Genomic DNA, 16,804 nt, shown 5'->3' with positions numbered 1-16,804 from the left:
GTATTCTTTTTAGGACATATGAATATATTTACTAATTAAAAAACTAAAAACTTTGTATTTAAGTCTTAACTTAATGCAGGCAGTTTGGGATGTCTAGTCTTAGGAGGTGTGGATATGACAGACAGTGGGCTTTGATTCTAGACAGAGTTGCCCGTGCTGGTTAGTTACCTGTGCTGGTTAGTTACTTAACCCTAACAAGCTTCAAACACGTGCTAGCACAAACTCATTTGTTAGTGCTTAAAGGTGAGCACAGCCCAGACAAGTGAGAGTCCTGGAGGTGGAGAGAAGTCACAATTCTGTTCCCTCTGTTTTCAAACCTGATTTCAGCAGAATCAATCTATTAGCGAAGCAAAGAAGCAGTTACTGAACTCTGCAGCTTATGCATGTGGGTGTGTGTTAGCTGCTAGGGGAGACTAGAACGAACACATTCTCCTCAGGTCCTGGTCTGAACATCTTCTCTCAAGACCTTGCTGATGCCTCAGATGGACTCGGGGTCTGCTCTAGATGGCGATGCTGCAATCCACAGGGCAGTGGTTGGCACATCCATCTCCCATGGTACTACATTCCACGAGGACCAGGGCTGCGCTTGGTCATTGTTTTTCCAAACAGGCACTCTTTACTTTTTAATATTTCAAAATATTGTGATTAGAATCATTTCATAGGTTTAAACAGATCCAGAAATAAATTTTAGAGGACAAAAGACCTTTCCAGGAAAGCGCAGGGCAAGTAAGAGAATCATTCTACAGTAAATGACAATAACATATTATCAGATGGCAAAGAGCAAAGGCTTTCAGCTCTACTCAACTCAATTATATTAAGTTCTGTTTCTTTTATTAACAAGAAGAATGTTATGGGTTTAAACAATACTCTAGAAAGGATTCTCAAAGAGATTATTTTTTATACCTCAAAAAATGACATTGTGGTCAGCTGGGTCTAAGCATGGAAGCCGACAACGAAGGAAATGATGTGGGATTCCAAGTCCTTTCTAACAGTGCTTCACTGTGAGGAGACGGGGCAGACACAGGATGCAGACACAGTACTAAGGGCCTCAGTCCTTTGAAGGACTGAAGTCACATCACATCCAGGGTCTCATGCAGTTTCCATGAATGTGGGTGCTCTGTCAGCCAGTTACACCCCTGGGGCTGTCAGATCCTTCGCTTATCCCACAGGCAGTTCTCGCTGTTCTGGTCAAGCTCATATGCAACTAAAGCATTATGAAGACCACACAGCCAAGCACCCACTGCCTAGAATGAGACCCTGAACATGACAGTCCCAGAATCCTCCTTGTGCCTCTTCCCTATCACCACCAACCCTAACGGTGGCCAGCACTCTGCTTCCTGCTTCTATCCGTTAGTCTTTCTGTTCCTTGACTCATATATGACATGAATCAATTATCTATGGCTTCTTTCTTTGAATGTCATACTTGTGAGGTTCATGAGTTGCAAATTCTTCTACATTTTAATTTCACCACTATTCATTATATAAATATGGCAGTTTGCTTTTCTATTCTACTACATATGGGTCTCTCCCTTTAGTAATTTGCTGTTCAAATAAAACTAAGTACTAGTTGTGCAACATGCACAGGTCGAGACAAGGACAAAGCTCACACACGTGCGCTAAGTTTAGCTTAGAAAAATGAGCTTGTCTATTAAGCTTTTATGATGTGACTTCAAACTCTGAAGTTATAAAAATTAAGTATAGAAAATTAAGCATGTTTATATTGCAGGGGATAATATCCACAGGAAGAAACACTTCATTCCTGGATTCTTATCTTGTTCTACAAAGTTTTGCCTGCACACGGAGGGGTTATCCAAACCAACGCTGAGAGATGCCAATGTTTGTTTATCATTTGTGTCGCAGATGGTCTGCTTATAGCATTGCCTAGATACTTTAAAGAAACTAAGAACATACAATTTCTAACAAGATGGAAGTAAAGAAACAAACTCCTTTAAGATTGATTAATTTCTTGTTGAGACAGCCATGTAAGATGCCAGCATCTACAATTTTAAGCACTTGAAGATGAACTGTGCTACCACCTGAGGTTTTAAAGAGAAGCGTATTAAGTTCTGTGTAGTCTTCTGAATGCCACTATAGCAGCTGTCTCTGCAGAACAGAAAGCTCATGTCTTCAGAGTGTATCTAATTCCGTGGGAAAAAGATCAGAGCGGAGACAAGGCAAGGCGAGAGGAATCGCAGAATGCACGCTTACTGAATCCTATTACTATTAGATACAAAAAAGCCAGCAGAGCAAAAACAGATCCAAAAATGTTCCGATATGAGAAGGAGGAATATCCCTTTGTTCCATCAACCCTATCATCTGCAGGATGGGTAGGTTTTGCTTTTACTGAGCTGGAGGAGGGGAGGGAGAAAATGCAGTGGATCATGTATTTGTGTAAAGTTGTCAGGAGACATGGGCGAGAACCCTGAAGATGAGGACTGAGGAATGTATCCAGATGGGACGTGTGTCAGGAAAGCACAGGATTCCAGACGTCAGACAGAAACAGCGTAGTGAGGTGAGAAGACCGCATAGGGCCCTGTGCCCTGTGGGCAGGAAATCATCTGTGGATAAGACACAGCAGGCCTACAGACTGTGGATAAGGCTCTTTTTTCATGTTTATGCTTATGTGTGACACTCACATGTGAGTAGATGTCATTGAGATCGTTTTCATAGCCTATAACCCAGTCTTAATCACCCCTGCTGAATCACGTATTCCTGTCTAGTCCCTCTTATCCTGATGTTCTTTCGTACAGGCAGTCAGGACTGCTGGGTGGACATGGCTGTGATGCCATGTCTTATGAGCTGTCTGTTTTTGTTATGAAAATACCAAGTCCAAGTTGGGTGTGGTAGAGCACACCTGTGATCCCAGCACTCTAGAGACAGGGGCTAGAGGATGAGGAGGAGTTCAAGGGCATCCTCAGCAATACAGTGAGTCTGAGGCTAGCTTGGGCTACATAAATCAGACTACAAACAACTAAAAATCTACTAAGTTGGAAAGGGTTGTGCTGCCTACGTTTTACAAGTCTGGAGGCTGTAATGAGGTGCTGAGGCAGCACAGCTTTTGACAAGGCATTTCTCAGCACGAACAATGTAATTATAATACACTCTTTCCTCCTTGTTGGAGTGGCTCACACGTTTTTGATGAGCAATGTTGCAACTGCTCAGTTTAATACCTGAGAGAGTAACCTACTGATTCTGGTTCTAGGATTTTTATCCTGTTTATATTTTGTACACCTCCCTCACTCCCCTGCAGAGATACTCAGTGAAACATTGCTTTTGATGAAATGCAAAATCAGAAAAATTACCCATCACAGGAGACTGCTGGGGTGACAAAGCACACATCGACAAAGTATTATGCAAGCATGATAGTGATCCACATGCATGGGACAGACTTCTGGACACGCAGTAAGACAATATGGAAAACAGAATGGGCAATGGGGCAATGAGCATTAACAACACTGTACGGCCCTTGGGATGTGTGCATGCCAGTGCATGCTTTGCTTTTTAAAAACTATCTTAAAAATGTAATATTTTTGTTTCCGAAGTAAATTGCTAAAGTAGAAAATTTTCAAGGAAGAAAGGAAGTAAGAAAACGAATGGAAAAGAAAATACCTTGTAATGGACATACTCCGCTCCGCACTTTTTCCTTGACACACTGATGTTTTTCACACCACAGGACAGAGGTAAGTTAGGTACATGGCAACCACTGTACATACACAGGTCTATAATTTGGTAAATACCAAAACAAAACAAAATCCTTATTTAACTCTTACTTAATTCTTACCCAGAACAGAAGCCAAACATGCATGTTCCATTTGCCTCAGAAAAGGGTGCCAGGGTGATCTGTCTAGCACTATGACCTGGAGGGTCTCCTGGCTCAGAAAGATAGGGGGTGACAAGCTGGGGGATTCAGGAGGTGGGAGGTCCCTGGCCTGGGACTTACTAGCTATAGGATCATAACTGTAATCGCTTCCTAGCTGTAAGGTTAAGTTTCCTGTGATGTCTGTTTTTGAAACAGAAAGCCCGAGAAAGGTCATGCAGTCCAGCCCTGCTGAGACCAACTTGAACAGCAGGGCATTACTTTAAAGTAAATTACTAAAGACTGATTTGGAAACCTGTAGGAATTATCTGCTGGGTCCAGTTGTTTTCAAAATTTATTAGCATTAAGCTATTTCTTTTACTAAGATATTTTACGTAATGCTGTATAAGGCTGCCAGCAACAATACTTCACATGAAAAATATCTTTCTAATCTCCAAGAACTGAGAACATGAAAGGGAGAAAATGTTACTTTATCAGTTTTTCCAATAATTGATGTTCCCTTTGGGAAATTCATTCTGGAAATGTACAGATGAAAGAAATCAGTGTGGGTCAAATCAGCACGTCTATGGTCAGATTCCTGGGTCTAAAAATGCCCAAATCCCTATCTACTGACTCTCAAGCACGTCTCTAACCTGAACTTCTGGCCTGTCAGCTGGGCATTCTGAGCACGTCCTAGCGGGTGCCAGTGAGTTCCTCAGAGGCAATGCCATTTTATCACTGAGATCGGAAGCCGGAGTCCTCACGAATGTCTCGAGTCAGTTGCCAATAGACAAAATTGACAACGGAACACAATGGTTGCCAGCCAGGCATGATCACGATACTGCTCGTCCAAGGAACATTTGGCAACTAGAGATATTTCTCTTTGTCCCAAGGAGGCAAGAAGAAATTAATATTGGCATATTGTGGGCAGGAGCCAGGGATGCCATTATGTATACTATATCACAAGGGGCATTGTTCCACAGCACACAGTTATGCTCAAATGTCTTGATTTGTCAAATGCCCAAGTTGAGAAAGGCCTATTCTATCACCCTGGATGCGAACTCTACCCTGGAAGGGCCCCCTCTTGCTCCGCTCGGTGTGCTCAGCATCTGGATGGCTACAGGCTGTGCACTTCCGGGATAAAGGAAGGAAAGAACTCAAACAGGACCACTCTTGCTCTGAGTCTCGCAGCTTAGCCTTGCTGCTCTTCTGGCCTCGGCCACCGTACTACCTTGTGCCTAAGTGCCTTCCTGCCTGCATGCTCCTGGGCTGTACCTCACTTGTTTATAAAGAATAAAGGCCTGAGAGTAGGGGGTTCAGGAGTGTCTTTATAAATTAGCATTAAAACGGAGATTTTAAAACACAAACAACCTCAGAAAATTGGTCCCGTCTCTGCTGACATACTGAGACTATAATAAAATGTACCCAAAGTTCATGCCATTCACCACCATCCTCCCCCCCCCCCCGACCCTGTTTCTCCTTATTTCCTATGAGGCAAAGACCGTATAATACCTGCATGTGGCCAGCTTATACCTGTAAGCATTACAGCTCCAGTAGAAAGGGATCCTGGCAGTCAGGAGTCAAAGAGGACCACAAAGTCCCTCCAAATGCAGCTGTTACAGCCCTGCTCTGGGGGAAAGGTTTCCCCAAGGCAACAACTCTATCCCAAGCAGGGGAGGGTTTCCCCAGCAAAGTCTTGATCAGGGCCCAGGGGCCTTTCTCACAAGGTTGAGGAAACACCAAATTTGAAGCTTCTTCAACCTAGTTAAAGTGAAAGAGTTTCTCTTTGTAAGACCAGTCCAATCAGTCTATAACTCAAGGACTTTCATAAAAGAATGTTTCCTGGGACTGACAAGCAGGCCACTTACTAGCTATTGTATGTGGGACACTGAAGACATTAATGTAAAGAGTTAGTCTAGTCAAGCATGGGGAGGGTGTTCCTCTTGGAAAGCCACCTTTCTGAGAGGTGACTGGCCATCTTTTCCTAGTCCCAGAGGCAGAGAAGCCTCTTACTCCCCACATACCTGAATGTCTCCCTGTCTCCTGCTCACAGAACTGCCCATGGAGGAGGGCCTTAGCACAGTTATACTGGCAGTAATAACAGTCAATGCCAGCTCACAGGGCTCAGAGGGGCTGAGTAGACATGGTCTAAAAAGATGACACTGGCTTGGGCAATCAGCATCTTATTAGAGGCTAAACTCCCCCAAACTACAGGCTGTGACATACTATAGAAAGCTAGTATACAGGCCGTCCCTCCAAGATACACAAATGCCAATTTTCTCTCAGTCAAGTGGCTGATGTCCTATTATCTTACAGGTATATTTAATTTGGTTTATATCAATAAAGTTGGTATTCTCTGAATGTCTGACATCCAATCCTGGAGTGCTGGTCTTTTTTTTTTTTTGTAGGAAGGTGTATTACAAATATAGTTACTATGTGCACAGTTCTGAAAAGCATGAAGACAGAAATATTAATTAATTATATTTGAAACAGCCTCTCACTATAGATGGTCCAGGTTGGCATCAAACTCACGGTCCTCCTGCCTCTTCCCTCTGAGAACTAGATGGCAGGCACACAGATGGACCTATCTTGTTCTACTTTTGATGATCACATCAATTTAAACATTTTACACATTGAAGGCCAGCATGACATTTCCTGGGGTTTGTCAAAAAAGGAGCCTAGGTGGGGTATAACTACAGCTAAACCAGACAATACCCTGCCCCAAGTCCTAGAGAGAAGCATAGATCTAAGTACTACTGACCACAAAATGTGAGCAGTGCTCCCCCCCACTCCCCCCCCGCCACCAGTCGTGATTCTGAGAATGCAAGGTGGTTTGGATATTAATGAAATATGAAAACAGCCTGTGAAACAGGAAATGGTTTTATGGTTTTCAGAAATCAGTACCTAAGCATTCAACATAATTTTTTGTCACAGTCTTTGCAAATTAGAGTCCCTCATCTTTTTCTTTTTGGCTAGGCTCTCTCTATGTAGCCCTGGCTGTCTTGGGACTCACGATGTAAACCAGGCTGACCTTGAGTTCACAAGATCCACCTGCCTCTGCCTCCTGAGTGCTGGGAAAAGGTGTGCACCAACATGCCTGACTCCCATGCCTTTTCAGAAAAAGCTTTTTGATTTAATTTTATGTATGTGTGCCAGGCAAAGGCCAGAGAGGATGCTGGCTCTCCCGGAGCTTGAGTTTCAGGCAGCTGTGAGCTGTTGGATGTGTGTGTTGGGAACTGCTGCAGGAGCAGCAGGTCCTCTTGACCACCAAGGCTTCTCTCCAACGTCCTTCTTCCCACGCTTCTGGAAAGAAAAGCTCTTGGAAAATTCCAGAACAGGCACCCAAACTCTCTTTTAAATAGTCTTGCTTCCCTGGATCAGCTCTTGACTTGCCTTCTCTGAATAGTGTGATGTAATTAGCTGACCCAGAACATGGAATTTAAGAAGCGGTCCTCAAGTCACGCAGTGGTGGCATGTGCCTTTAATACTGTAGAGGCGGGCAGATCTCTGTGAGTTCGAAGCCAACCTGGTCCAGAAAGTGAGCAGCCAGAGATGCTATATAGAGAAACTTTGACTTGAAAAAAACAAAAGTAAAACAAAAACAATAAAAGAAGCAGTCCTTCTCCAAGGATATACGAAAAACTCAGTTTGGAATTGTGCTGGGTTCCAGCTGAGCTACCATTTCCTGCGGCCACTTAACCTTCAAAGGCCTTGGTTTTCTTATCTACAAAGTGGGAAATTATCCACATTTTCCTTCCAGATGACTTGTATGATTTCCCAGACAGAAAACCTGTCTTTATGGAGTTTTGGTGAGAACTGCAGGAAGGGAAACAACAGACAAAGACATACATAATGCACGAGCAAGAAATGCTAAAGCCAAAAGTCACATCCGAAAGTCACAGTAAGCAGGTTTCAGGGAACTGAGGGACACTGGAATTTATCACACAGGAAAGCCTCTTTGAGGTGGCGTTTGAATAGAAGTGGAGGGGGAGTGGCGTGAGGCAGATACATTTCTGGGAAAATTCAAAAACAGGAAGAAGGAAGAACAAACGCAAGGGTCTACAGAAGCAGCAGGTGTGGGCGCCTGGCTGGGGGCGAGGGCAGGGACTCTGTACCCGAGACTCTGGTGTTCATTCAACCAGCTGGAAGCCCCTGGAGGGTTTGAAACAGAGAACAGCTACACAGAGACCTCCACCATTACATGGAGCTGGGTATGGTCAGGCTTTGCAAAGGCAGAGACCAGACAAGAGGGGGAGGTGATGAGGACTGAGTCAGGACTGGCCTGGGATGGTGTGCATGAGAGGATCCAGGAAGACTGCAAGGTTTCAGTCTGAGCCAATAGGAAAGAGGTGAGGCCACTGAAAAGAAGGGAAGACGGGTGATGTGGTCTGCTGGGATGCAGTGAGGGCTTGTGGTCAATAGTTTGAGATGACTGTCGACATTCAAAGAGAGATTGCAAGCAGTCAATTCAATACATAGAAGGGACTGGGTCCTGGCCAAACTTCAAAAAACAATTTATAAACTCATGTGACTTCATGACAACCATCTGTTCTCTATGCAAGGCTGGTGTTCAGGAGTTGGCAGCTGGCTTTACACCAGTTCTTTGTGAGAATGACAGGAGGCACAGACACCCTTTCTTGTGTGTGTGCAGTAATGGCAACGGCAGTAACGGCAGGCAGAGCGCAATCGCCTAGGCAGGAGGTGGCTCCACAGCTCCTTTCTGAGCTTTAGTTAGAGTCCCCTGGGCTTGCAAATGCTGGTGTCACTATTTCTTACTAACTGATACCTTCCTTTTCCCAGGGAGTCGTTTTCACCCAGTCCTTTAAAGCAAAACCTAACAAGAACCATAAATACATACATGTATTCCTCAGTGAGGCCAGCAATCTCTTCTGTTGTTCTAGCATAGTTAACATCTTTCCATTACCAAACAACTTGTTTAGATCTGAAAAAGGAAACCACTGTCCAGATTGACTCAGATGTAGTTTAACATGTACTTGGCAACTTTAATAAAAAACTACATTTAAAAAGGCTTTTTAATGTTATTCTTTAAAAAATTTAATCACACCCTAACATTTATTTATTTAGTGTGTCTGTGTGTGTGTGTGTGCTCACACACACGTGCATGCATGTGTGCATGTCTGTACCAAGGCATAAGTGGAGACAAAAAAATAACTTGCATGAATTGTTTTTCTCCTCCTGTGTGGGTCTCAGGGGTCACATTCAGGCTGCCACACTTGGTGGCAAGCACCTTTACGTATTGGGTCATTTCACTGATACCTTGGTAGTTTTCTTAATTTTGCATATACAAATACTATGTATATATGTAATTTTAATATTGTTTAAAAAATACCCTAGGTATACACTTTACCATTGCCTTTTGGAGAATGTCCACTGATACCTACTGTTGCCTATAAAGATAGTTACTAGTAATGGGTGTGAATACTGACACAGCATGCCTGCTGTGTGGACAGGCTGCCTGAACAGGTATAAATAACAGGCAGACTTAATTGCCAAGGACACGAAAGCTCACTCCTATTGTATAAAATTCACAGCTCCCCGGGAAAGCAGAGGAAGCTATGTGTTTCTATTCTACAGAGAAACAGCTGACCAGTTATTTAGCCTCACCCTTTAATTAAGATGTGTGTTATTAAAGTCTCTGGAACACAAGGCATTAGATAGAATGTCTGATACTTTCAAAGTGTTTTCTGGTTTTGTTTTCTTTTAAAGAAAGAGTACAGGTACAAGAATTTAACACAGTCTGTTACTACATCTCCTGGTGGTTTTATGTGGAGTGGGACCTTCAAGAAAAGTACTTTGACATTCTTTCACCAAATGGACAACTGGGGAGGAGGACACAGGAAAATGCCAACCATCCCACCCCTTACTGGTGTCAAGTAAGCACAGGTTAGAACAACTGGGGGTGTCATTTTCATACCTCAGACTTTTAGAGATAAAAAAAAAAACAACCCTGAGGGTAGAAAAGGGAAATTCTGTCCCATTGTCACATGACGATGGCCATGATGTGAACTTGTAGCTTTTCTGGGGGGTAAATTTGTCAACCTTTATGAAAAAAAAAACTCTATAACTGTGCAAGTTTATCTACCCACCCAGAAATTTCATATCACCAAATTTAGCCTCAGGGAATAAATGTACAAGAACACAAAGAATGCTAATTATCAGGATGCCACCACATCAGCAACTATAATACAAGTACTGACAGGACCCCACAGGAGACCAGTCTATTTTGGTACAGTCATACAATGGAGTGTTATGTGGCTCTGTAACTGTAATACCGTGACATGCTCACTGGAAATATGTAGCACTAGGAGAAAAACACAACAATCATGAAGCCATGGAGAGTGAGGAACTGTTCTGTTAAGTGTGTGCACGTGTGTCAGCATGATTCATATCAGCATGCACATACACACACACACACACACACACACACACACACACACACACACACACACACAATCTCCAAAGGGACAGACTGAAACTGTGTGAATAGTCTGTTTTGGTGATTAAATTATAGGTACATTTTCTTCTTCCTTCTTGTTACAGCTGCTTTTTATTCTATAGCAGAATGCAAAATTAAAATCTTATAAGCACAAATTTTGAGAATGGAAATATTTACAATATAAATAAGAAAATATAATCCCCAGCAAAATACAAAGCTACTTCTCCTTCATAAATAGATATCTGAATCCTAACACTAAACTATTTCTTTGTACAAAAATACAAATGGCACTAAAACCCATTTAGATATACCAACAGTTTATTACACTCCCGTTTTTGGTATTAATGTGCTATTCCTAACAGAGGCCCATTCAACAGGCACCATCACAGAGAACTATTATTGTTGAGTAAATGAACTGATTTTGAAAACCTAGGTACTGGAATGTGGTGTCTTCAGGTTAATGCGGCCCTCACTATGCTCACAAAGCAGGACACAATGCTCTCGCTCCTTCCCAGACCTCCAGGTTGCAGTTAGCTCTGCTGCACGTTATCTTTCTCACTGAAGGACTGAAACAGAGCTTGCAGCAGCAACAACAGCAGTAACAACATGTCACGCCTTGACTGATATTTTTGGCATGGGCATCTAAATAGATACTTCACTTTTCACAGGGCAAGGACATGTTGCACTGAGCAGAAGAGAAGCGCCAGGTGAGAGGTGGGGCAAAGGAAACAGGTGACCCTGAAGGTGGTTGGGGGTGGAGGAGGGGCTGGAGAGGCCTGGACATGCACTTTAAAGGTGAACAAAAGCCTCGTGGGGGCTAACTGCTGTCTCCTTCAACACCCAGCTCTGAAACTGGAGCTTAGAAGGTGACACTTTGCTTTTTCAAATTTCGTATGTGATTCTGGGAAATGAATTGTTAAATTGTGGTTCCAGCTGCCAAAGTCAAATTTTCCCGTACAGACTGTCCAGCTCAGTTCTGCAAGCGGAAGGATTCCGTGTAATTCAGCTTTTTTTGGACACTTTGGATGAAGGGAAGCCAGTGTATTGGAAGTGGAGCCAGTCAAAAGTGGGCTGTTTCAAAGTGAATCAGGTTTTTCTCATGAAGATCAGACATCTACATCCGTGTAGCCAACAGCTTCATGTTTCTCCTTCTGTCCCGCTCAGTTATCCAGGATAAAGTGTGAGCTGGTCCACACCGAGGTCCTGGCACATCTATCTATAGCGCATTCCTTACGAGCCCTGATCTCACGGTAAGCCCTCCAGGGTGGTGCTGGATTGTTTGGTGCAGAGTATACGGTCTGAAGATTGTTGGGTCTGAAGATTGTTGGGTCTGAAGATTGCTGATGCAATGCTGCTGGAAAACCTTGCCAAGCCTCACCTGAGTTCCTATTCTAACAGAGAGCACCCCACGGAGGACCCCTACCAGAGAACAAAGTCAGCTGACCAAGAATGCTCACAACTCCCTCCTGTTCCAAAGGTTGATGGAAGTTCCTGGGGTGACTAGCTCAGTAACAACACTCCTAAAACCATCTCCTTAAAGGTACAAGAGCCCTAGCCTCCCAGCCCATAAATCCTATTTATATGACTATAAAGGAGGTCTCGCCTTTCCATCTTGATTATCATGACTTTTTTATGCTTCTTATACTTAGACATGGCAAATGCCATCTCTATCGATTTATTTTTATTTTATGTGTATGGGTATTTTGGCTGGATTCATGTCTGTGCACCACATGCAGGCAGAGCCACGGAGGCCAGAAGAGCATGCTGGGTCTCCGGGAACTGGAGCTTTAGACAACTTAGCACTATGTGGAATCAAACCTGGGACTTCTGAAGGAGCAGCAGGCACTACTCAGACTCTGAGCCATCTCTTCGGTTCCCTCCATCTCTGCGATTTTGGTTTATTCTCCCATTGCGTCAAGGCCTCTTCAAACACCAAATTCTTTTACCCAATTCAATACTTCTTACTTTTAGTATTGCCTGACCTAAAGCCGTTGTCACACAGGTGGATGAACAGGTCACACTTACAAGCAGCCCAAGCCCTAACTACATTTCCTCTTCTTTACTCTGTACCCTAGCTTGAGGGGCTGCCAGAGGAAGGCACTCATGCCCCTACAAGGACAGCAGGTACTCTAGGTGACTTACAAGCTATTCCAAAGTAGAATGGAAGGACAAATGGTTGCTGTCCAGCAGAGGGGGAAAGGAAGCATGGGATTCACTATGGTTTTGTCATGGAAACCCAGCAAACGGGGTCTAGGTGGCCTTGGCACTAGCAGTCCTGTAGGCTTGCATAAGCACGCTGGGTAATGTGGTAAAAGGTTTGGGGTTGACTTCCCAGCTCAAATCCTGACACCCTGATTTGTCCCCCACACTTTGCTGACAAGCTGCTGGAGTCGCTACTTTTTTTTGGCATCAAATGCTCTCTGGGCATCAGTGGACTGGAAGGAAGAAAGCCAAGAACAAAGAGCGGGGAAGGCCATGGACAACTGATGTAGGTATGTCTTCTATCTATCTGATGATTTCATTGGTTAATTAATAAAGAAACTGCTTGGCCTGATAGGTCAGAACATAGGTGGGTGGAGTAGACAGAACAGGATGCTGGGAGTGAGGCAGATGCCTTGGGCAATCATCATGCCTCTCCTCTCTGGGACAGATGCCATGAAGCCAGCCACCAGGTCAGACATGCTGAATCTTTCCCAGTAAGCGTCCACCTTGTGGTGCTACACGGATTACTAAATATGGGTTAAAGCAAGAGAGAGTTAGCCAGTAAGAGGCTGAAACTAATGGACCAGGCAGTGTTTAAATGAATACAGTTTGCATGTTGTTATTTTGGGGCATAAGCTAGCCAGGCGGCCGGGAGCCGGGCAGGACAAAAAGCAGGCCTGCTCGCCTCTTCACTACAGACAACGGGGTTAAGGTCAATACAGCGCAGATGCCTGTTTCTTCCCATGCATATGCAGATGGGACTTTTCCAGGTGACTGAAAGACACAGCCAATGACCTCAGGGTCTCTCCTCTGCCAGAATGGAGAATAAGTGCTAATGGCAGGAGCAGAGATGAATGACAAAGTACTTTAAAGTATGCCACCTCATCTTAATAAAAGACAGTGCAATGCTCTGACTGTATTATACTCTTACTGTGTCAGGCATGAAAAAAGTTAATTTCATTAATGGGCTATTAAAAATACATATATATGTATAAACACATATTTGGAATTAGCGTTTGAACCCAGGACTTCATCAACAAGTTATCCTCCCAGTCCTCAAAATATTTCCATATGAACCTTTTTGATATTGCTGCAGTTTCTCTGGGCTTCGTGTGAGCAGCTGAGCTGTTCAGGCAGCAGAGGCCTGCAGAGGTGGACAACCCAGCTGAGGCGCCTCGTCTGCCTGTTGTCCAACCCCACTTTCCCATTTGACCCATAAGACATGGCATTTTCTGTACTACAGAGAAGAGATAATGAGGAGGAGCAATAAAACGGGTGAAAGCCGAGGTGGAGGAACAATGTAGAATGTCTCCCATTTTTGTCTCCTTCGAAGCATGGTGGGCCCTGGGAAGCTGCCTACACCAACAGAGCAGATACACATCCCTATGCATACGTTCAGTATGTTCACACACAATACACATTGCTAAAAACAGACGAATGCATCATACTGACCTTGGGGGGTTTAAACGGATAGTCTGGTGAAAAGGTGATGTCAAGAAAGAACACCCCTCCTTCATACACAGATCCTGGGGGCCCCAATATAGTTGACCTCCATTCATAGATGTTGTCTCCTTTGGGTCCAGCGCTGAAATAAGACACACAAATGAAATGTGCTTAGAAACTACATAAAGTTTGGAATTAAAAAATATATATTTATGTAACAATAAACTGAGTAATTCCATAAAATATAGCAAAGTTAAGAGGTTAACTTTATCTCAGACATTGGTCAGATCAATATCATTGTTCTAGAAATAGAACATTCTGGTGTTACTTAATGCAACAGAGTTGAAGGTTCTGCCCGTACCGCTCACAACCCAAACACCACAGAGCAAGTTTCCAAGGATACCAGCCTTGCATAACTATGAAATTATCTGTGAAGTCTTGAGACGGGTGACGTAGCCCTGGGAGCCCATGACACAAATTTCCAAGTGAGAGGCTAATGCAGAACAGCTGGTAACTCTCCCCTAAGCACGAAGAACTAAAAACAGGCATCACAACGCCAGAAACAGCCACATTCAGGAGACCCACCCGGCGACATGCCACCTCTTCCTCCTGCCCCCATGTCCTAGATGATAAGAAGTGACATTTTATTTCATGACTGTATTTGATAACATTGTCTCTGTTCCTACCTAGTATAAAAATTCCTTGGGGAGTAGACTGCCTTCTAAGTACACATCTGTTGGACAATGACAGGCTAACAGCTGAGCAGGTCATGTGACAATGTGTGGCCAACAGAAATCTGCATCTCTACCACATTCACTAGGGAGAATAAAGCCCAGAGTAAAAACGTCAGGGAGCAGCAGTGCCGCAGAATGAGAAGGCAGCTTTCCAGGAGCTGGGTGTACTCAGTGGTACCGTGCTCTGTGCTCCTGGTGCCCTGGGCCTGATCTCAGAGCCACTCTTTTCCCTGCCCAGGAGGAGTAGGGGAAACCTCAAATAACTCAAAAGGTTATCTGGAATTCTCTCTGTGTTATCAGGTTAATATTTATAATAAAAATAACTATATGAATGCTTAGGAATGATTTTACTCCGAAGTCACTGTAAAAATATTGATCAGAACCAAGATGAGACTACACAGTGACAAAATATTTAGAGTAATTCACCTCACTAGCAAGAAAACGTCACTCTGAGGTTACGGAAAAAGAGACTTCCTCCACTCTCTTTTCCTCCCCCCTCCTTCCCTCTTCCTTCCTTTCTTTCTCCCTTCCCTTCCTTCTTCCCCAAACCCCTTCCTTTTCTTCCATGAAAAAATAAAATGGCAGTTCATGTTTATAAACTAAGAAATAATATCTAGATCATGTAAAACTGACCAAATCTTAGGGCCCAAACAGAAAGTCTTATGAATTAATAAGGAAAAGGCTAATAATCCACTAGAAAGGCACCAATAGACGTTTCTAAGAGACAGACATGAAAATTAAAATGCTTAGTTTTGTCAAAATTGGGGAAAATAACAATCTAATTGGCAAAAGTAAATGCTAAACAAACAAAACTTGGCAGTGATAAGGACTTGGGAAAATCTGATTTCTACACACTGCAGATAAGTATGTTCAAATACACGGGAGAACACACTGATCTTATAAAGAAAGGAAGGAGGGAAATTCTGTACTTTGCAGTGCCATGGGTGGACCTGGAAGGTGCTGAGCTGAGCAAAGGCCGGCACTGGATGGCAAATGCTGTGATTTCTCCCTCGTGTGTGCTAGCTACAACACTGGGATGTTAGCAGTAGAGAGCAGAACGGTGGCTCTGAGAGCTGGGTGTGAAGATGGACTGGTTAGTGGGTATGAGCTAGCTCGATAAGGAGTTGGATGTGAGGGAGCCTAGAAAATTGAGTTCTATCACCAGAACTGTGCTTCCTGGTTGGACAAAGAGCTAGTAAGGGAGGCAAGGAAAGTGCAGCTGTATCTTGGCAGCTGTGCCAGCCTTTTGTGCTTAGACATAGTTGATACTGCAGGTAGGGTCTTCCTGCTGTACCAGGAACTAAGGCAGCAAGGCACGTTGCTAGTTGCCACACATGCATGTTAACGGGGGTGCCCTCAGAAGACTGTGGCTCCATTATCGTTTGCATTGTGTTTTAGACCCTCTCCCTCCTTTCCTCCACCCGTGGATCATCGGCAGAAAGACCCTAAAAGAGAGAAGCCACGCATCATGATTTGGGAAAGAAGAAAGTCACTGTAGCCCATTAACATACCACCCATTAAAAGCCACAAACTTCCCTAAAATGCACAACATGGAATGATGTTCCTCCTTTGGTCAGCCCACTCCAGTTACTCCCTCAAGCATACTACTGCTTTGCTATGCTTTGCTAAGTAAAACCTCTGCTTAAACTGTCCTTGCCTCTCAGAAGAATAGTTCATTTGAGAAGGCAAGAACTCAGGAGAAAGCTTTTTTAGATAACATCTTTCAGGGGTGCAACTAAATAACAGGAATCAGTTTTAATGTCCTGTATCACAAGAGGGCAACTACAGTATAGTTGACATGAATTCATTAAATATTTCAAAATATCTAGTAGCAAACGTTTTCTTTTAATGTTCCAAACACAAACAAATGGCTAATGTCTGAGGAAAAGGATACACCAGCTACCACTCTGATCCCTACACACAACTATATTGGTGCCGCGCTGTGCCTTGTTATATATCTAATGGCCACTTCAACTAAAAATAAAAACACATGTTAATTAAGAATGCAGACTTTGGCTCAACTGAACACATCCCTGCCAGAGAGCAGAACATCTGCACGCAAACCCCACAGACACAGTGGTGTATGCACATCAGAGGGTCGCTGCGACAGCCATGGTGGTGTATCTACTCTAACTGGAAGCAAACGAACTTACCTAGAGGAAAGCCATGTGG

General features: G+C 43.6%; 1 protein-coding gene across 2 annotated transcripts in view; it reads right to left on the bottom strand.

Moving 5' to 3' along the window:
- LOC119827622 (ubiquitin-conjugating enzyme E2 E2) overlaps window positions 1-16,804 on the bottom strand; it is a 268,294-nt gene that overhangs the window by 48,705 nt on the left and 202,785 nt on the right. For both annotated transcript variants that reach the window (XM_038349445.1, XM_038349446.1), the window contains exon 4: window positions 13,908-14,040. In XM_038349445.1, coding sequence (XP_038205373.1) covers window positions 13,908-14,040 — 133 coding nt within the window. The remainder of the gene's footprint in view (window positions 1-13,907; window positions 14,041-16,804) is intronic.

The sequence above is a fragment of the Arvicola amphibius genome, chromosome 12 (genome assembly GCF_903992535.2).
Source record: "Arvicola amphibius chromosome 12, mArvAmp1.2, whole genome shotgun sequence".
Taxonomy (NCBI): domain Eukaryota; kingdom Metazoa; phylum Chordata; class Mammalia; order Rodentia; family Cricetidae; genus Arvicola; species Arvicola amphibius.
Note: the sequence above shows the minus strand (reverse complement) of the source record. Positions and strands in the feature narration are given on the sequence as shown.